At 27.6% G+C, this 22,037-nt stretch overlaps 2 protein-coding genes and 5 non-coding genes across 9 annotated transcripts; all 7 read right to left on the bottom strand.

Annotated features, from left to right (window-relative positions):
• Positions 1 to 26: 26 nt before the first annotated feature.
• On the bottom strand, positions 27 to 3,713 carry LOC107161562 (uncharacterized). 2 transcript variants are annotated; one of them, XR_016190271.1, is made up of 3 exons: positions 3,087 to 3,713; positions 1,839 to 2,085; positions 27 to 111 (listed from the first exon to the last, which is right to left on the bottom strand). XR_016190271.1 is itself a non-coding variant. In XM_015508015.2 (2 exons), exons 1-2 carry the CDS (start codon positions 3,482 to 3,484, stop codon positions 1,899 to 1,901), a joined length of 585 nt encoding a protein of 194 aa, XP_015363501.2. In that variant the 5' UTR covers positions 3,485 to 3,713; the 3' UTR covers positions 831 to 1,898. The 2 variants fall into 2 exon arrangements, 1 of the variants encoding a protein (XP_015363501.2); XM_015508015.2 differs by lacking the exon at positions 27 to 111 and having other exon boundaries at positions 831 to 2,085.
• Positions 3,714 to 7,699: 3,986 nt separating this feature from the next.
• Positions 7,700 to 14,878, bottom strand: LOC107161547 (senecionine N-oxygenase-like). Of its 2 annotated transcripts, XM_089219537.1 has the most exons (7): positions 14,507 to 14,873; positions 11,343 to 11,531; positions 11,103 to 11,244; positions 10,374 to 10,670; positions 9,443 to 9,593; positions 9,050 to 9,216; positions 7,700 to 8,161 (listed from the first exon to the last, which is right to left on the bottom strand). In XM_089219537.1, the coding sequence occupies exons 2-7, from the start codon at positions 11,528 to 11,530 to the stop codon at positions 7,862 to 7,864; spliced, it is 1,245 nt and encodes a 414-aa protein (XP_089075663.1). In that variant the 5' UTR covers position 11,531; positions 14,507 to 14,873; the 3' UTR covers positions 7,700 to 7,861. The 2 variants fall into 2 exon arrangements, with proteins under 2 accessions (XP_089075663.1, XP_089075664.1); XM_089219538.1 differs by lacking the exon at positions 11,343 to 11,531 and having other exon boundaries at positions 14,507 to 14,878.
• A 1,532-nt stretch (positions 14,879 to 16,410) lies between these two features.
• Positions 16,411 to 16,482, bottom strand: TRNAM-CAU (transfer RNA methionine (anticodon CAU)). The gene has a single exon. It is a non-coding gene; the product is annotated as a tRNA-Met (tRNA).
• Positions 16,483 to 17,096: 614 nt separating this feature from the next.
• Positions 17,097 to 17,168, bottom strand: TRNAM-CAU (transfer RNA methionine (anticodon CAU)). Its single transcript has one exon. It is a non-coding gene; the product is annotated as a tRNA-Met (tRNA).
• Positions 17,169 to 18,534: 1,366 nt separating this feature from the next.
• TRNAM-CAU (transfer RNA methionine (anticodon CAU)) lies at positions 18,535 to 18,606 on the bottom strand. The gene has a single exon. It is a non-coding gene; the product is annotated as a tRNA-Met (tRNA).
• A 1,299-nt stretch (positions 18,607 to 19,905) lies between these two features.
• Positions 19,906 to 19,977, bottom strand: TRNAM-CAU (transfer RNA methionine (anticodon CAU)). Its single transcript has one exon. It is a non-coding gene; the product is annotated as a tRNA-Met (tRNA).
• Positions 19,978 to 20,749: 772 nt separating this feature from the next.
• Positions 20,750 to 20,871, bottom strand: TRNAL-CAA (transfer RNA leucine (anticodon CAA)). Its single transcript has 2 exons — positions 20,834 to 20,871; positions 20,750 to 20,795 (listed from the first exon to the last, which is right to left on the bottom strand). It is a non-coding gene; the product is annotated as a tRNA-Leu (tRNA).
• Positions 20,872 to 22,037: the final 1,166 nt, after the last annotated feature.

A 22,037-nucleotide genomic window follows, 5' to 3' on the forward strand; every position in this document is an offset into this window, starting at 1 on the left:
GTAATTTACTTTCTTCTTTCTGTAAGCCCAATTCCTCATGTCGCCGAGGGTATATAAATAAATATAAAAAAAAAAAAATGTATTGAAATTGAAACATCAAACAATCTTGACCTAAAAGCGACATAAAGAAAAATTAAATAGAAATATTTATATCTTCATATTATAATATAAATGAGAATACAATCAACACTGAACACTTCTAAAATCATTGCTTATTAGATATTAGGTATTAATTATTTAAGTTAACTTTTCGTACCAATCAGATTTTAAACGAAAATTGCTTGATTTTAGATAATCTGAATAATACTGATTTTGAAAGATTTATCGTTTCTTTCAAATTTAATATTTATTTAAGTTAGATATTCATTACAATATATTATATTTAGGAATATTCAGATTCATCGCTTAACTACATAGCTATAATATACTTCCCTCTGTCATCCGTCATCCCACTATATTCATTAAAGATGTTACAACAAATCAACAAATATTTCATAACTTATTATAACTACTCCCTTTACACGTAATACAATCTCAAGCATACGCAAGTGGTAGACATTTTCAAGCATTTTAGGTAGTTAAGTTAGACAAATAGATATAATAACAAAGTAATCAAGATAAGTTTTAAATATTTTAATTAAGTTTTGTTATTTCAAAATACGGGTACTTATTTTTTATAATATTATGTGATTATGTCCCAAATAATAATTGTATGTAGAAATATTTTTGTCTAAAATCAGTTTCATATTGTAATCATAAAGAGAAACACTGTAAGAACTAAGCTGACGCCGCTGGAGATATCTATCTTTTCAACAAAATTAAAAAATGCATTTAATGGTTTAACATTGTAAATAAACATTTTTTATTAATAAACTCCATAATTCAGAATATTTTTTCATTCATAACATTGTCTTCTTATCAATTGTGTTTTAGGACAAATATTCTTTGCCGCAACACAACTCTTCTCGTTTTTTTATATGATCACCTTGATTAGTTTTGTTAATAGTATTACCTATAGGCCATATGTGGGGCATTTGAATCTTAATTATTTTTATATATTGGGAATGGAAAAGGCTATTTGGAAACAAATGTTCACAAACGAGCAATTTCTCCAATGAAATGCAAAATATTATACTCACCATGAAAAATAATCGTTTTTCGAATCAATTTATTGTCTCATTATTGATAATAACTCCACTTATTATTTGTACCGTTTTTTCAATACGATTGACACCTTATTAGACTCAAATGTTAACTGAAATTCTGTAAAAATAATTCGAAAAAATAGGGATACCTAATACACCATGAAATATACAAAAATTAATAGATACCTAAAAAGATGGAGAAACACAAATAAATGTTCATACATTTTAATCTACCCTTATTTTTTCGAATTATGAATGGCACCTTTTTTATTAAACATTTTTTTTTCAATATTTGAGTTTTGAGGTGTCAATCATTTTTAAAAACAGTTAAAATAATTAGTGAAATAATTATCGATAATCAGACAGTTAATTTATTCGAAGAATGATTATTTTTTCATGGAGAGTATAATATTTCCCATTACATTGGGGAAGTTGCTCGTTTGTGAACAGAAAACATTGAACACATGCACTGTTTCCGCGGAAACTTTTTTCAGTCTTGTATTATATTCAGAGTTACTCATTTGTAAACATTTTGTATCCAGAAAGTCTTTTTCATTCTCAATGAACAAAATTATTGAAGAATCAAATGCCCCACTAATATTAATATCATTATTAACAAAATTATCAAGATTGATAGGTTGACAAGACTAAAAAATAAATAGGGGTACACTAAAGTATACGAAAATTGCATACCCAAAGGGATGGAGATCACATCTAAATTTTCGTGTATTTCAGTTTACTCTTATTTATTTTTCAGTCTTGTTGGAAGTTGCTCGTCTGCGAACATATTGAATGCATGGAGTTTTTTTTCATTATTGGACAACAATATTGAAGATTCAAAGTTCCCAACAATATTAACATTATTAACAAGATTATCGGTATACAACAGAAAAACGGAATGTAGTCATCTTCAACATCTTCACCATCTTGGTCACAATACCTGCAATTTTACAAAATATTAAAATATAGGTTACCTATTATAACCTAACCTATGATTATTACAACACAACATGTGAACATATTATATTATTATGATTCTTAACGTCATACCTACATACTCATACTATACTAATATAGTCGAGTCTCGATAACTCCAAGTGGACGGTGTATGAAAATTCGTTTCAGGTGAGATTCAATTTTGAGATATCTAATTAGTTGAGAGCAATAAGAATTTCTAAGTGAATAAAAAACAAAATTCGAGATGTCAAGTTTTTCGAGTTATCGGCTTATCGTGACTCGGCTGTATAAAGTATATAATACATTACATTTGTCGAAATTTTGATTCGTGGCCAGTGCCCAATGGGCTACAGATTGGCTATTACCTGCAGCGGTCAAATTTGTGAGCAGAGAAGGTGGTGTGTATTTACTCCCCCTTTCCTACGCAATTAAGCACTTAATTATCTACGACTAATATGTATTAATTCTTATATAACCTGTCCACACTAAAACGTTTAAAACGGATACTTCAGCAAATATAAAATCGAAACACATCTTCTTAGAGAAAGTAATCAAAAAAGAATAAGCATGTACAATAAATAAATAATGTATACATAGCGTCATAGCCACATAGGTAATAGGAATAGCTATACTATCTATTGTGGTGTATTAGTGTGTAGTTTGAGGTTTGAGCAGTTTGAGGTGATCAGCTAGAGAATGTAAGGTATTATTAAAATTCATATAGAATCGTGTATATAAATATAATCATCATAAACTCTACAATTAATTTGAATCGTTATCTATACCAAAATAAATCGCAATTAAATTAGTATTTAAAGCTATATACAGTACTCTGTATTAAGCTACAGGGTTATCACTGCAATATATTATATTGTTACCGATAATAATGAAAACTCATATTAACTGTGTTTATCATTAATAATATAAGGTCATAAGGATAACGGGCTGAGGTATACCTATAATTATTGGAAAATCATAACTCACTGAGCGTACGTGTCGGTGCTTTCTGAAGTCTCGTTCGAATCTTCCGGCTGTATCTTCTGCGGAAGGCTCTCGCCATTTATTGACAACGTACTATGTAGCTGCTGCTGCGGTGAGCTCGTTGGATTACACAACAGAATGCTTTCATCAATCTCGTCGACAGAGGTCTGGTCGTTAGAGTGACAGAGAGTAGGCTGCGGTATCAATTCAGTTTCTGTGACCGCGATATAAACTTCAGAGGGACTGGGCGCAGGGTTAGGCGCCGGTTGAGTCCGAAAGATTGGACCAGCGATCGACGGAAATCTATCGATTGCGTACGCTACGGGCATGGCAACAGCAGTCAGTGCCATCGTCAGTAACGTCGTACACAAGAGGACAACAAGCATATCTTCTTTATTCATCAAAATATACTTATATACAACACTACACAGGTATATAAAATATGACGCTGTAATACAGAAATAGTATCAAGATATCTAGTGAATGTAATAGGCGTGTAAACGTTATTTATTTAATAAACATCACCTATGTTACAGAGTCTATATGATAAGAAATTCTGGTAAGAAATTGCAATAGGATAATATTGGCTATTGGATTAGTGTGTAGCTTATAAAATCAGTGTTGAATCCAGGTATTCTTATAAAAAATTTCTTACAAATACAACTTTCTGACTTTCAAAAAAATTTACTTATTTATTAAATGCACAATACTAATTTAAATATAAATAATTAATAGGTTTCTAATAATTTATTTTGTAATTTTTTCAATATTTATAATTTCTGAATTGTAATAAATTATAATAATACAATTTATAATATGTGATGACCTTAGATTAACCTTAGACTGATTTAAAAATTTGAAAATTAATAATTTGTTTTATAACTTTTAAATATTTATAATTTCTGAATTGCAATAAATAATAATAATAGGTAATACGATTTATAATGTGTGACAACCTTAGGTTGATTTAAAAATTTAAAAAAATAATTTGTTTTGTAGTTTTATATAAATTTGAAATGTCTACCCTAGTAACTAGTTACTAGTATACTAGTAATACCCTGCGTCAGAGTGATGACCCGATGAAGATTTTTTTGAAATTTTTTTTTAATCTTAAAAATTTGGGTATATTCGTCTTATTTTTAGAAAATTATCTTAAATGTGAAAATTAACACTAAAGTTGTATTTTTTTGCAAAATTCTTATACGAATCGAGGTGCCACATCATTTTTACGCTTGTCACGCGTTTTTCACGCTTAAATCGCCGGCTAAAAAAAGAATGGTGTGACAGCGGACTGTGACACGTCAATTCGTATGAGAAAACTACAAGGTAAATATTGGTGATAGTTATTTATTTTCATATAACATACATGATTAATTAGTGCATTATTTTATACATTTTCAACTAATAAAAATGATCAAATAATAACAAAACTAGTGCCGGCAGAGTTGTAAATAATTATAGGATTTGAGTTAGGTATGTGTTTTAGATGTACAGGTAATAAAATACGGTAACTTGTATCCGAAATGTCATAAGTCATAAGTTAGAGATAAATTAAACTAATTATTTATGTTCCTATATATACTGAAATTCCAGTTTTTGGATATCGCAGTACCTAACATAATTATTTTGACTCGATAAGATAAACATTTCATTTTGTACTTATGGCAAATGACAACAAATAACTATCACCAATATTTATACCTTATAGTTTTCTCATACGAATCGATGTGTCACACCATTTTTTTTTAGTCAGCGATTCGAGAGTAAAAAACGCGCAACAAGCGTGAAAATGATGTGACACCTCGATTTGTATGAGAATTTTGCAAAAAATACAACTTGAGTGTTAGTTTTCAAATTTAAGATAATGTTCTAAAAATAAAATAAATAAACCCAGATTTAGAAGATTGAAAAGAAATTTCAAAAAAATCTTCATTGGGTCATCTCACTGACGCATATACTATTAAGTATTAGTTACCTCAACCATTTCAGAAACACCCTGTATACATATACCGATACCGTATATATTATGATTTGTGAATTGTGAATGTTGTCAACTCCACATGTTATCAAATATTCAAATAATACATTTGTAATTTAAAGCAATATTTTATAGATTTCTTCCAACGTGTCATTTTTAAAGAGTTGTATAATTCATTCTTGTGTGTTGTAAATGCGATCATTAATATGTTTATACTTCCCGTAAATCACCTGCATCATGCGTATTACGCACTCCTATATATACATGTAATTTATTCCTTAAACCAAAATATTGAAAATCAATTAATGGACTGGAAATAACTATAGGTACACCTAATAAAAATTTAAGCACTTCCGAAGGTCTGATTTAAAAAAATGAAAAATGTTTGATATAAAATATTAATTTGCATAGGTCGGAGGACTTTTCAATTTATAGCAAACCATCGATGATATAGTAAATATTGAAAAATGTAAATAGGGGATTCGTCATTTAAAAAAATAAATTTAATAACATAATTAATTTTCCATAATTTTCAGTTTCATATTAGTTAATTTTTATTCTTATAATTAGTCCCATGGAAATACATTCGTTTTGTAAAAAAACATACAATCGGCGTAGATACTCGTCGGCATTTTTTCCGTCGGCGTCGATGCTATCGTCGTAGATACCGTCGGCGTTGATACCGTCGGCGTTGATACCGTCGGAGTAAAGACATGATACCATAGTTTTAGCTCACAGGATATATATATATATATATATATATAACCACAAGTCACGGATTAGATTTAGTACTTGGTATATTTTTTAAACTCATCTAATATCCCTACCAACAATTTTTTAAATTTTAGTAAAAATCAATCGAGTAGTTTTTGAGTATATATAAGCTACAAACATGCATTTGGTTTCAAGATACAATGTTTCTATAAACTATAATCGAGATTTGCACAAAAAAGTAACGATTTCAACCATTATTTTACTAAATCTGCCCGAGTATAGTCAATAGCAATAATTTAAATTAAAAAAATTAAATGTTTACTGTGAATCTCAAAATATTTGTTTGAGATTTATTGAGGGTCTCATTAAAATAAGAATTTTGGAAAATCTTTTCTTAGCGGCCAGTTGCCAGTAGGTCCCTACATCATAAAACGAAACTACTCACCAGATTTCACTCATCATAACTTCAGTGGTTTCGATTAAGCAATGATGAATAGGTTAGGTTAGGTAAGTTAGACAAGACAAGTTATATAACATATAGTTTATAGATTAATATTAGTTAGGTCCATAAGTATGTCTGTCTCAGGGGCGGATCCAGCCAAAAATAACGGGGGGGCAGTAGTATTTCATAGACGTAAATATAGAGGCTGTTTCCAAAAAGTAATAATTAATATACACAATAAATTTTATATGGATATGAAGTTTTTTAGAGAACGGGGGGGGCGATCGCCCCCCCCCCTGGATCCGCTACTGATCTGTCTCATTGTATCTTTTAGTAAAAGAATTTAACGATTGTTAATAATATTTGAAATAATATGTATATGTTAGCGGTAATGTATGTAATATGTTATTGTACTAAATAACTAGTTATTCTATAAAATTCCTAAATATGTTCGTTATTATATAAATTACACGGTTTTACTAGGTAATATATAAAATACCGATTGGGTTTTCGTTAATGTATGAAATTTATATCATTAGGTAGATGACCGGGACTGGATTAGATAACATACAAAATTTGTTACCGTTGTTGTTTTATTAATAAAAATAGTAAGATAAGAGATAGTATTGAACCACACCATTTGGCATAGACTAGACTTATTCGTGTGACAATGTACCGCAATTGGCGCAATTTAATTTATGCACAGAAAAGTTTATTACGCTTAATGACGTTCCAGATCTAGATATTTGCCTTCGAAAAGCATCCGAATCCCAATCAATTGGTAATGGACAAGGGTTTTTTAAATGTACATGCCAACAAAAGTGCACCACAAAACGGTGCATATGTTTAAAAAATAATTTACTATGTAATTCTAAATGCCACCCAAAAAGTTCCTGTACTAATAAATAAATTGTAAATTTAAAAAAAAATTATACAAATACATTGACGTGAAAAAAAAATTAATATTAATATTTTATATAATAATGTAAGGTGTGTTTGACTTATACTAAAATTTGATTTTTTAATTTGTAAATTGATTAAGATTTTAATAATTATTCTAATAAATTGATGTGAAATTAATTAATATTAATATTTTATATAATATTGTAAGGCTTGTTTGACTTAATACTATAACATTTGATTTTTTTTGTAATTTGTAATTTAATTATAACTTTTATTCAATAATAGTTTTAAATACATTAACTAAACCCTTATTGTTAGTTTATAAAATATCTAGTTGGTATGTAGAATAACTAGTTGAAGTATTTATTTATGGATTCATTCAATACATTAACTGAAAGTACCCGTAATTCTATAAAATAACTAGTTATTCTATAGAATTACGGAATTTCATACATTAACGCTAACATATATATATATATATATATATAACATTATATATTAGTGATTACACTAACAAACTACTACAAAGATTCACAGCCATATTTAGTAAATAGGATACTTATCAGTTATCACACACAATTCTCAACTATAGATTTATTTTTAATTTTTTTTTAATAATATCATTTGAGCAATATATTATATGTACATAATAATAAGCTTATCAATATTTCTTTTATAGGTTTTTCACAAAATTTGGATGATTATAATATTAAATTAAATATAAATATTTACGTTAGTAATTTATTTAGTTTTTGCATTTTCTGCATCTAATTCAATTACATAATCATCATTGTCGACAATCCTTATGACCATTGAGCGATATGTTCTATAATATTTGTTTTTAAGTTTATGACATTCATTGTATATCTCAAAATAGATAGGTGGAATTGGTTCAACTTTAATTTTGTCTAATATTAACGATTTGCAGTACTCTGACATATTTTCGCCTAAGAAATGTGTACTGACCGGAGACATCATCGCAATCATACAATCCAACCTCGACGAACAATTTTTACGAAGAAATTCTAAATAGTACCGAACCTAAAAAAGATTAAAATACTATTAGTAATTATTAATGATAATGAATGATTATATTTGTATTACTTATCGATTTAACTAGGTATCTATAATTTTAAGAAATTAAATTACAATATATTAAAATAGTTTAAATAAAACTACTGAGTTATTTTTTTAGTTTATGTAGTCAAAAAATATAATTCTACACGAAATTTGTATAATTAATAATAGTATCAATATCCGACGTATAGTGCTCCAAAGTAGTTAAAACATGACTAGTTTATCCCTCTAAAACATGTTTTATTTATTCCAATACATTTTTTAAATATCCTCAACTATTTCAAGAAACATGAGATATTTTACAAGCTTAATGAGAATTTATATTGTCTACTATTATACTAGTTGATCTCACTTCAATAGGTGGGCAATTATTAAATAATCGGTATAAATATTTTTACAATAAGCAAATTATTATATGACGTGATGTTAAGTATTTCAGAACCTAAATATAATTACCTACTATACCTAACTGGAAAGTATATAAAAGTATTAATAGTCGTTGTAGTATATATTATAATATTACAATATTACAACTATAAATAGGCCCTAGCAAAACTGAAAAATGTTCAATTGCGTAAATAGGGGAATACCCGAATATAAGTAATTCAAGTGAAGCAATTCAGGGCCCAAATGGCCAATGGTCATTTATGTTGGCTTATAAGATTTTTTTTTAATGGCCATCCCAGGATACTGAGTAATTTTTTTTTGGATAGGTGCTGTTAGATTTTTCATCAAGGAAGAGTTCTTATATTTATAGTACTAAATTAAAATATATATAAACAAATATATAATACTTACTAAATACCAAATATACTAAAATTTATTAAAATATAGTTGATATTGTAAATGTACCTGTAAGTCAAATATTCGGAATATAAAAGTCATATTCAAATATCCAATGAAACCCATAGTAGGATTATACATATTGATGATATTTTTATGAAGAGGAGTGATCAATTTGTCATTCAAAACATTAATTCCACAACTAGGTTTCAAAAATGGTAATGTAATTTTGTATCCTAAAAAATTCAGACAATACTTAACTAATTTTGTATATTTTTTTTAACTTCTGTGAGTATTTTTGTAATAGACTGATTCATATACATACGTAAAGCTTAAACATGATTATCTTTTAATAAATATTATGCTTTAGTATATTTCTATATTATAGTCATTAAATGTAGATACATAATTATATTTGTATATCATGTATTTCTTTAGAAATAATATTTTAAATGCATTTACCTGTGCAATAAATTATAGCATCCAAAGTCTGCTTAGTTTTGTCTTTAAAACAAACAGATTTCTTAGAAAAAAGCTCTACATCAGGTTTATGTATAACATTTTTTGGAAATTCTTTTTCGATTAGTTCAGGCTTATGATGACTGAAATAAACCTAAACAATATAATCACATAATAACATATAATTTTATGACGTACAACAACATAGTCTATGATTTTATAAAATATTATTTAGTTAATTTAGACTGTAGTTAATGAAAAGGACTTTTATTAACTCCATTGATAATCTATTTTACGTTTATGTAGAGTTTATAATTATAGTATTTATAATATCTTATAATAAAATCTTATACCCGGAACATAATAAATTATAATGATGTCGATGTCATTTAATGAAACCTGTATATTATCTAATAATGCTGATAATTTTTTTTTTTAGCTGTTTATTTTAAATCTAGCTCAACAATTACAATACATTAGATTTTTCGCCAAGATTCGGCATTTTGCGCGTTGGTATCGGTAGGCCTTCTATAACCCCGGGCCTATACCTATGAATCATTTGTTTAAAAATAACCTTTCTAAACAATTTTTTATTTTTAAATTCTAACGAAAAATAAACCTAGGCTACATCTAAGTATTTAATTAAAGAATAGGCTTACCCGTTAAAAATATCCAGTTACAAGTTTACAATCATTTGTAATTATTTCACTAATACTCAGGAAATCAGACTGATTCTATCCCTAATAGATATGAAAATAATATGAATACTACAGGTGCGTAAATGTATGGAATACATTTTTACTATAACATTTAATCTTAAAATTCACCATTTAATTTTTGCAATTATTTATGCATTGTACTTGGAATTAGTTTGATTTATTTTTATATTTAATTTAATTGCATAATTTATTCTTTAAAAGTTTTTTGCATTTACCTGATTTGCCACTTTCGATACATCCGAGCAAATATCAACGCCAGAAGCACCACTACCAATTATGAGAACATTCAAATTTGTAAAATGTTCAGGTATCCTATAATCATGACTGTGTATTTGTATGCCATCAAAATCATTATTCCCAGGAATATCTGGGGTAAGAGGCAAAGCGTTATGTCCATTACACACCATTACTGCGTCATAGTATTCAGTCTTTGATGTTTTTGATATCAAGTCTTCAACTGTCACCTGCCAGTTCTTCGTTAATTTTTCAACTGAAGTTACCAAACTACAAAACTACCATAAATAATGAATATCACGATGTAAGCCATTTTTAATGAAATATTACGCTACAAAATAAATGTACTAATGCATAATAAAAGTTCAACACAGGTAATTATAAAGTAATTTAACATAATTAAAATACCTATATAGCCTCTTGGCAAGCAGTTTTAGTACTTCTGAATTTAAGTATTCTATCCTACTAGCATATCCTCACACCCAATTTTATTGAACACAAATAGACAAATAACACATAAATTCTAATGTTTTAATATATAATCACTAACAGCCAACAGGTTTATTTCATTTTTTGTATAGGTGCTTCTAATTTATAAGTTATAATTTTTACTATAGGTATGTAAAGAACTATAGGAATAAAAGCGTATCAGTTAGACTTAAATACATTTATTATAGTAGGTATACTGAAAAGCGTATATAAATCCTTACTTGAATGTGCTTATTAAGTCCAAAATGTTCAGTAAATTTTTCAATATATTCTTGCACTTGCCAAGATTTCAAAAATGATACATTGTCTAAGCCAGTATAAGGAAAGTTTGGAAAATCCATTAATTCTTTTGGTAAATTCGTCCTGAAAGTTGTATAAGTATATCAAAGTTATTAAATTAAATTTATGTACTCATACAATATACATGAAACAAAACAACAACAAAAATAAGAAATACATACATTAGATTTTTATACATGCTTGTGTGGATTGGCAAACCAAATTCATCGAGTCCAGTTCGTTCATCATACACCCAAGTTCCACCCACTCCTTTCGACCTTTCATAAATTGTGGGTTCAAAATCATTTTCCAAGCACCTTCTAGCTGAAGCCAAACCAGCAACTCCTGCTCCGATTATAGCCACCCTCATACTGTCGAATATTAATTACAATACTATACGAAATATTTTAACTTATGTACCAGTAGGCGTAACTAGAGCTTATATATATATTTTTTTTTTTTTTTTTTTGGAGGGGGGGGTTAAAAGTACCAAGATAACATAGACCCATGAGGGCTACGCCCCCGCACTCTCTTATCCACCATAATTTACATTAATAATACATATATACAAATTCAACTCTATAATTTTAATACAAATTGTCTGTTTTTAATACAATACACATCTAAAACGTGAAAAATGTCACGTATTTCCATATTAAATAAATTTAATAAACAGTAAAAAAAAGATATTTATTTATAATAAGCGTTAAAATAATATTTCACTTTTTAATAAGAAAATACACGTCCCAAGAGGTTGTTAATGAATAAAATCAGAATAACACGATTGATTTCTGATAAAATTATCGTAATATAATTCGGGCAACAGGTTACTGGCATCGGTCACCGTGTTGTAAAACTTATTGTACATGTACAAGTGTACAACAATATTATCACGATTCATGATAGACTCAAATGTTAGCTGATAGAGCTGTGGGCGAAAATACAAAGTCATGTGAAAAACCATGTTATACTCTTTCTATAGTTACACTGAATAACAAATAATTTTCAAACTTGATAATTATTTCGTATAAATAATGAGATTATAGATATAGATGATTACATTTAATAAATTTTATCACAAAAATAACAAAATCCTGGGATTCAATATTTTTTTATCAGAGGGGCCTATGAAAATATTTAGGGGGGCTAATCCTCTCCCAAGCCCCCCTTAGTATCACCTACCATCTTATAATTTTAACATCAATTTTATCTCTGAAATTTATAAATTATTTATATATTAAAAGAATAAATCTTTATATTTAGGTACATAATATGGTAAATCGTTTATTATTATCAAAAAAAGTTAGAAAACTAATTATTACAAAAAAATAATAACGTTTTGAAAAATATATAAAAAATTGTTTTTATGTAAATACCTACTTTTTAAGCAATTAGTGTTTTAAGGTAAAATTATCGCCCTATATACATTATATTACACACTAAAATGGTATATACTTAATACAAGCAAATTACATTTATTTAAATTATTAACTAATAATTCACAATACACTATACACCTACCAAATAAAATAATAAAAGTGATTATATAGATGGTATAAACGGATTGTTATTAGAGTAGGTACCTAATATTATTTATAAAATTACTATTATACATTGATACAATGTGTTAGGTATATAGCAACATTTAACTAAAATCTATATTTTGTTTATTAATATACTGTAATAGGTACATCAACTACATCATACCTACCTCTTAAGTACCTACATTTTTTACGATAAATATAAAAATCTGCTAATCAATTCAAATTTTTTTAGAATACTATTTTCAAATAAAATTGTTTTTTTCTAATTATATAATATGTACTATATATTATAGCAGTCAATTTTACCGATGCTACACACCAGTTAAGAAGTGGTGTTTTAAAGGATACACTGTAACGGTATACCTAGCAATTTATCATTTAGTGAAGCCTTTAGTGTATGTACTAAATAGTAAATACTCTTTAAAAATATTATATACTTACACATGTCACTTGTACTATGCGTTCGTATATAGTATAAACCTTATTTTTTTTTAAACTATACAGTCTGTATACTATGTAATTATTTATTAAATATCAATTTATCAATAATCTTTATTTTGTAGTTTTGTTTAGTATTTACTAAAACTGCACTATAAATTATAATCCCTTAAGAGGACACCACACCCGTATTTGTTGTCTCAGTTTTACAAACACGTAACATAGTAAATGTAGCTCAACATGCAGATCACGTTTTAATCCGGTAGCTTAAAAATTAAAGTGAATAAACCTATTATGAAACTTGACGGGAAGAATATTACCTGCGTTTTATTGGAAGTATTTTTACGATAATTCAGTTTTTAGGTGAGTTATGAGTATTTTTGTTTTACAATTTATTATACGCACATAACTCACTTAAAAACTGAATTATCGTAAAATACTTCTAACAGAACACAGATAATATTCTTACCATCAAGTTTCATAATGGGTCTATTCACTCAAATTTTTAAGCTAACGAAGTAAAATGTGAACTGCTGAGCATAAATTGGCTATGTTACGTGTTTGTAAAACTGAGACAACAAATACGGGTGTGGCGTCCTCTTAATCGTCCGTTATTAAGAATTATGTACTCAAACTTTTTATTGTATGTATCTTCTGATTTCCTCTCATAGGTATACTATTATATGTATATAAAAAACAAGATTATTAACTAAAATGAAACAAAAACGGTATTGAGTAAAAAAAAGTATTGCCGTCTACCTATTCAATAGTATTCAAAACACATTTGACGAGTAATATAAAATTATAAATATTAATATACTTTTTAAATGTTTTTGGAGTCAGTTTTATATATTATTCAAAATAAAAAAAAGTTATAATCCCGTGTTCTAGTGAAGTAAGACCAACCATAATATAGTTCTACAATTTTTCGTTTCTTTGTCTGGGCACACTGAATTCTGGACCTTGGAGCACCAGTAGCACGGGATTAAATTATGAAAATATTATTATTTTAATTTAATTAATTTAAATTTTTATCGTAGTATTAACTTTTCAATACTATCATGAATTGTAATATAGTATTTTATTGTGTGATATTACTGATATTGTGATTTATAAATTCACATTGGTTGCGATTTGGGTGTATAAAACACACAGACTTATTAGGACTTATCACTTAACTGTGATAAAACATAATACGATAAGAAAGATATTAGATTAGATAATATAAAACTTATTAATATGATTAATATTAAATACCGATTGTTGCTGAAATCGTAAAGTAATATTGATAATCATTAATTAATAAATTATAATATAATATAATCGTAGTTATATGTAATTAAATGACTGTTTTAGGTATCTACCTTTAAGCCCCAACGAAAGACTCGCCCTTCGCCAATTGTTGCACAACTATAAAACGATTACAGTGTTTGAGGCAAATCTGTGTATCACACAATCGGCCGATTTATCGCATGTATCGTAAACTTTTTCAGACGGTTTATATCGAGTTCAATGTTATACTATTGTATTTAATTTAGAAAAATTGGCCAGCAATCAAAAATCAGCGAATAATCGTAATCACTAATCACGGCTCACCGCTACGACTCGCGACTGCGTTTTGTGCAGTTGTGCGTCTGCTTATTCAGGTTAGTCCGAGTAGAAACGCCCCGTGTCCTGTGATAATACCGAAAACCGTTGTTACGCCGACTGCTCATTGTACCGAGTGGCAAATGATGATTGTTTATAATATTTAAAACAATAAATAAAACGGCCGGATAATGATCGATGTTGTACTAACATCATCGCGGCTACAACAGATTCCCATTCGGCATATGATGTAACACTGTTATAGTTCTATGCCACCATTTAAGTTTTTTTAAACAATTAACGTATGAATTTAGGCAAATAGTTAATAACATTGCAATTCCTGAATACATTGCAACACCAGGTCCAGGTGGTTAAGGAGGGGGGCTGAACTATTTTACGAATTTATCAATATTTTAATAATATTCGATGGGTAGTTGATATTATAATTTTAAATTTAATTAATAATTTAAAAGCAACATTCCATCGCTTGCCACTAATATTTAATTGAGTATAAATACTTTGTGAATATTATATCGAAATGATTGTTTAGCTGCTGCTTATAACATAACACTTGATAATTAACAAATCAAGCAAGTTAAGAATTTATTTGTAAAGATCACGCGTGAAAATCAAATGTTGCACTGATCGCCGTATATTATGAGAATCCTCAATCTTCTCTCTAGAGGGTGATTTTCCTATAAATACACATAGCCTTGAAAAATATTAAAAATAATTTTTTTATATAATTCACGGCAAAACAACATTTTTAAAATACAATTTTGAAAAACCTTGATCCATTGGCCATTGCTTTGACTATCTAAACATTAAATAGATACTTATAACTATTACTATTTGTAAGTTACAAGTAACTAATTAATTGCTAGTTTGAAATTCAAATTGCATATATCAGGTACCTATCAAAATTTAAAAAGAACAATATTTAAAAAAAAACGTTTATACATTTTAGTATAAACAGATGATGTTGGACATTTAAGGAATTGGCGTGTATAAAATATTAGTATGTTACATTGTTACCCGTGATAATATTATGCAATAAGGCGAATAAGAAGAATAATCACTGAACGTACAATATTATGTAGTATAAACAAATCAGGGGTAAAGGTCATTGAACATCGATGATTGATTATTTTTCTCAGACTTGTAATTGTTAATTGTTGAATACTCATATAATTGTATATTTTTATAATTGATAAATATTTAGATTTTTAAATTGTTTTTACGACACAATATTTCAATATATTTTATTACATAATATGAAGCAAAAAACGTTTTAAGTACTTGAAAAATATATAATATTTATGTTTGTATTTTTATTTATTTTTAATAAGTCATATCACATTTTTTAATTCTATATAGGTACAATCATGACAAAGTATACATCATATGTTGGTTGGGCTTGAAACTGTTAAGAGGCTAGACACTACCTAGGCACTAAGCAGTATAATTTCTGGCTTCTGCAAAATATATTATTACGCAGAATTTCAATCATTATGATTTATAAATACTAAATGAAAATACTATTAAAGTAAGAATAAAATTAAAAAAAACATCAAAAATAAATGATAATATATATGATAGATACTTAAATAACTGGATAAATTGTGATTCCTGGAATAGATTTTTGAAAATATATTGAAAAAATAAATTAAAAAAAATTATTTAGCAGAGCGTGGTTTCGATCCACGGACCTCTGGGTTATGGGCCCAGCACGCTTCCACTGCGCCACTCTGCTGCGGGACAATTTTGGGAGAAATAACCATATTTATATTGAAAAAGGGTGATTTTTTAAATTTATAAAAAACCTAAGTTTACAACTCTTATTGTCCGCACTAATAATATACTATTATTAATGACATCCTTAGTTGACTAGAGTATACCATAATACCATGGTGGCATGGTAATATAACACAATAATATTATCTATATCAGTAGCGTATAGCCAGTGAGGTGGCAAGGTAACAGGGAACTGTCTTTCCACAAAACTTTTTTTAATGAATAATGGTGTCATAAAAATAATCAATATTTTAGTTTTACAAAAACTAGGAAAAAGAATTTAAGTGTCTCTTGTATTAAATTATCTGCAGATATGCCATAATAAGTGACGACACAGTAAAAAGAATATTGTGGGTACCTACCAGCACTTAAATTATTTTCATGGCTAACTACTGCAATACAAATCCATATCATTAAACGTCTTGAAAATATTAATACTAAATAATAATCAAAAATTAAGTATGAGAATGTCATCGAAAAAATTTAAAAAATTTCAATTTTGTATTTTCCACATAAATTCAATTTGCTAGCCTCGTAGGATACCTACTTTACCTATCTACAAAAAATTGTGTTTAGCAGAGCGTGGTTTCGATCCACGGACCTCTGGGTTATGGGCCCAGCACGCTTCCACTGCGCCACTCTGCTGTGACTAAATAGGGCAAAAATAACCACAATTATTCTGAAAAGCCCTTTTTGAAGGTTTATGTTTTTAGCTATAATCTTAAATTTGCAAAAAAATATAGCCTCAAAAATATTTAATAAAAATGGAATTCATTACATTTTGCTTCATATAATATTGTACTATGTTATACTCTCAGGAATTGTATATAAGATAGATGAACTTCAAATGTCCATCATGGAAAGTTATGACATATTATGAACTTTTATAACTAGCCTGAGCTGATGAAAGTGAATTCGGGCTTTCGGTGGAAGTTTCGGTTCAGTTCTCTTGTGGTGCCGTGGCGGTTCCACAATAAAAAAAAAGCGAGTAAGTCGATGTTGCTCTGCTGTACAGTAAAGGTTACAAGTGGGTCATTGTAATGAATGGTATTACATTTTAATTCAATAATATAATATTATTGTATATTACGAAAACGATTCTGAGCGGATACTGTTTGTCAGTCTACAATATTTTAACTAAATAATTTGTATATCTTAACCAAAATTTTAACCACCAATATCTCTTTCGATACTATAAAATAAACATATTCTCAAACCAACAAAAAAATATTCTTTAACCATACAGGCTTTTTAATTTAATTGTATATTGTATTGCAATTTTTTTTTATTGAAAGCAACTACTATATATATCATATTAAATAATTGTACACTAATTGTAATAACAAAGTTTAAATTTAAAAAATGTGTAATTGAACTATATACACTTTCCTACCGGGAAAGCTACTGAAGTTGTAAATCGAAGCATTATGTCGACTACTTATCATTTGACATTTACACAGATAAAAATAATTAAGCAAATAACACACATTATTGTAAAATCAATACATTCATCGATCTGTTCAAAATCTAAAAAAAAGTAAGCATATATACCGAATATACAATTCTTGTTCTCCGCTCAAAAAAAAAAAAAAAAAAATGCGGTAGGTTTTGGTATACCTATATAGTGGATCCTAAAAGCTGGTAAAGGTTATATACCTATAGTTAATAATTACCACATTGTAAATGTAATATTGTACAGATTAACTCATAGAATTCATAATAATAACTATAGTGTTAAAATAAAATAATTTTCTCCACAATTGTCTACCCTAATAGTATAGAATTAACAAACCTAGCCTTCTAGGTTCTAGGTATATTGCATTATTATAGCATATAATTTATATCATCTATTACGTTTTACTTAAAATTTAAAATGGTTTATAATAATCAAAAATAAAGAGTATGTCAGAGACTAAATTTAAAAAAAAAACACATTTAAATTGTGTTATTACTTATAACTATCAAAATCTAAGCATCGTTGAACTTCTTTACTTATTTATAAAATAATATTTAGCAGAGCATGGTTTCGATCCACGGACCTCTGGGTTATGGGCCCAGCACGCTTCCACTGCGCCACTCTGCTAATGAAGAGTGTATACTTTGGTCATGTATATGTTACCATAAATGCCCGATCATAAGGTAAACTTAGGTAACTAGGTTTTACTAGTTAATGCTAGGTTTTACTGTTTGTACTCAGTAAATGCTGATCAATATACACGACACAACATTTAAACGATAAGCTGCGTAAAAATTATAATTATATATTATTAAAACAAACTACTGACAGTTATCTAAATTTTCATACAAAATAAAAATGCATTTAAAAACAGAATTATTATTTATTTGATCATAAAAATTAGTAAAATTGGTGGGTTGTTGGAAATAATTATTTAAACTTTTATTTATTTGCACATGTTGTACTATTATGGCATTTTAAATACATTTTTATTTTGTATAAAAAATTAAATAACTGTCAGTAGTTTGTATTAATAATATATAAATCATAATTTTTACGCAGCTTATTGCTTAAATGTTATGTGTCGTGTATTGACCAGCTTTTACTAAGTCAATTTGTATATCCTAGTAACATTGCTTACATAATTTATTTTTTCTTTATTTGGCATAAGCAATCTATACCTTAGGATTATAGGGGCACAATAGGGTTATGTGATAAGAGTATACATATAAATTAATTTTAATAGTCGCTTACACAATTAAAATAGTAAATTAATATTAACGGCTATACTTGATGTGAGAAGTCATCCAGTAATAACACTATGACACTCATTAATTGATTTTTTTTAAAATTATTTAAGCAACTGGTGCTCTGTCTACGGATTATAGCTGTTGGTATAGAAGTGTGAACACCATTATATAAATTTAAGTTATAATTTTGATAATAAATTTTAAATAAATAATTTGTTCTATTTTAGTTTCCAGTTAATATAACTTATAACTTATAATTGTTTAATTTTACCGTCAACACTTTTTGCAAATTAAAATTATTTTTATTACAATAATTAATAAATTGTATATTGTATAATAAAATAAAATACCGACCAGGTGACCTATTTGTATAATATTAATTATAATAATATATAAATCGGTACATCAGTATCCAATAATAATTATTTAACAATGTATATAATTTTCCATTTGTCAATGCATAAAAAAGTAGAAACTAGAAAATTATTTTATCCGATGTGACACGGCATACAATACGTATAAACGCATATACATTGTACAATATACAGTTTTTATAATATTAAATATGTGTATCGCAATCACAAATTTAATTTTGTTTTTGATGAAAATTCAATGATATATTAACCATAAATAAAGGAAAATTTATATTTTTTTAAATGAAAAAATGCATAATTGTTAGCAGAGCGTGGTTTCGATCCACGGACCTCTGGGTTATGGGCCCAGCACGCTTCCACTGCGCCACTCTGCTACATGTGCTCAGGGGATGAAAATGACTATTATTAGGGAGTGCATATTTTATGAAATATATAGCTTTATTTTTTTTTATATACAAATTGCAAACCACTAAATTATGTATAATGCTATTAAGTATTTTTAAAACTATTAAATATTGTGAAATCAATTACTATTATAAATAACTATTTAAATATATGATATTTATAAGTAAGATGTCGGTTGAACACGTCTTGAATGTATAGTATAATATCACACACTTACATAATTTTTGATATTATGAGTGGATCCCCCCCTTGGTTAAATATAAAATATAAAATTATTACATAAAATAAATTTTTTATGACTTCTATTTTTGAGTACTTATTCACACTTAAATCTGGTGTTTTTAATTTTATTTCCAAAATAATTTAATGAGAAATAAAAATATAAGTGATATCTACTATATTTAATAAAATATAATGTGTGAAAGATCAAACAATATAATATTAAGTATCAATAACTCAAAACAAATTAAATTAAATTAAATTTTTTAGCAGCTGATACCAAGTATTATGAAATTATAAAAATATATAATATAACCTAACCTATACTCTATAATATAGTCAATAAGATGAGTGCCATTATGTAACATTTATAATTACATATTACGTTAAAATGCTTTGAAAATCAATTAAGTAATTGAAATTAGTAATAAAATAATAACTAATGACTGATGAAATTATAAAGTTTGTGTTGATGAATCATTTTTATAAGAAATAATTAAATTATAAAAAATGCAAAAATTTTGTCAGAAGTGGGATTCGAACCCACGCCCTCAGATGAGGACCAGAACGCTCAACTATCCATCGCAATGACGAACAAGGGGAAACCTTGAGTCTGGCGCCTTAGACCGCTCGGCCATCCTGACGTTGTTCGAAATTTGGCATTTGATAGTTATTTAAGAGGACGCCACACCCGCATTGTTGTTTCCGTCGTACAAGTGCGTAGCTTAGCAAATTTTACGCTCAGCAGATCACGTTTATCTCCGTTAATTTAAAATTTAGAGTGAATTGACCTATTATAAAAATTAAAGGCAAGATTATTACCGAGTGCATCTCATAGGCTTTTTATTATATTTTAATTTTAAGTCGAGTTATGAGTATTTTTAGATACTTTAGATAGAATAGTCATAACTCAGTTTAAAATTAAAATATAATAAAAAGCCTATGAGATGCCCTCGGTAATAATCATGCATTTAATTTTTATAATAAGTCAATTCACTCTAAATTTTAAACTAACGAAGATAATCGTGATCTGCTGAGCGTAAAATTTGCTATGCTACGCACTTGTACGATGGAGACAACACATGCGGGTGTGGCGTCCTCTTAAGGCAAAAATTAAAATGATAATTAACAAAATATTAATACATTTTACTTATGCATGGATATTACAATTAATTGTTAGCATTCTGTATATATCATTTTTTTTTTCATCAATTTAACCCTAGTAGAAATTTTTTATACATTTTTTGATATTTCATAAACTGGTACTCTTCTTTGTGAGTTCTGTAATGAACTACCTAATTATTAGGTTTAGTTTTATTGGTTTAACGGTCCGGAGATTACAGGCTGCAGTTTTTAGTGTATTCTTACCTACAAAATTTTCTAAATTTCTTAGTTTTTTGTTTCTTGAAATGCATTTGTCTGCGGACGCCAGTGTGGCAGACGGCAGTACCTATCTAACCTAACCTAACATAGCAGGTACTTAGTAAGTACTACTTACCTAATATCCTAGCTAATCTAATAAGTATAACATATATAAGTAATAAAATATCTAAATTTGTAAAATATTTATAGAAATACTCAATTATATATAGGATTTTAAAAACTAAAAAGGTTGATACACTGGGTACCGCTCTGCTGTATAGGTATATTGGTATAGTAAGTTAGAACGGTTAGGTGACACCCCGAAAAATAAAGATTCTTTCATCTTTGTTCTTCATAGCCTTATTGGTACAATTTACAAGTGGGTCGCTGTTATGACTCGTTATGAGTTAATGACTATAATGTTAAATCAAAGTGCTTCAGACCTTTA

The sequence above is a fragment of the Diuraphis noxia genome, unplaced genomic scaffold (genome assembly GCF_037042655.1).
Source record: "Diuraphis noxia isolate RWA-SAM2 unplaced genomic scaffold, SU_Dnox_SAM2 contig0002, whole genome shotgun sequence".
Lineage (NCBI taxonomy): Eukaryota > Metazoa > Arthropoda > Insecta > Hemiptera > Aphididae > Diuraphis > Diuraphis noxia.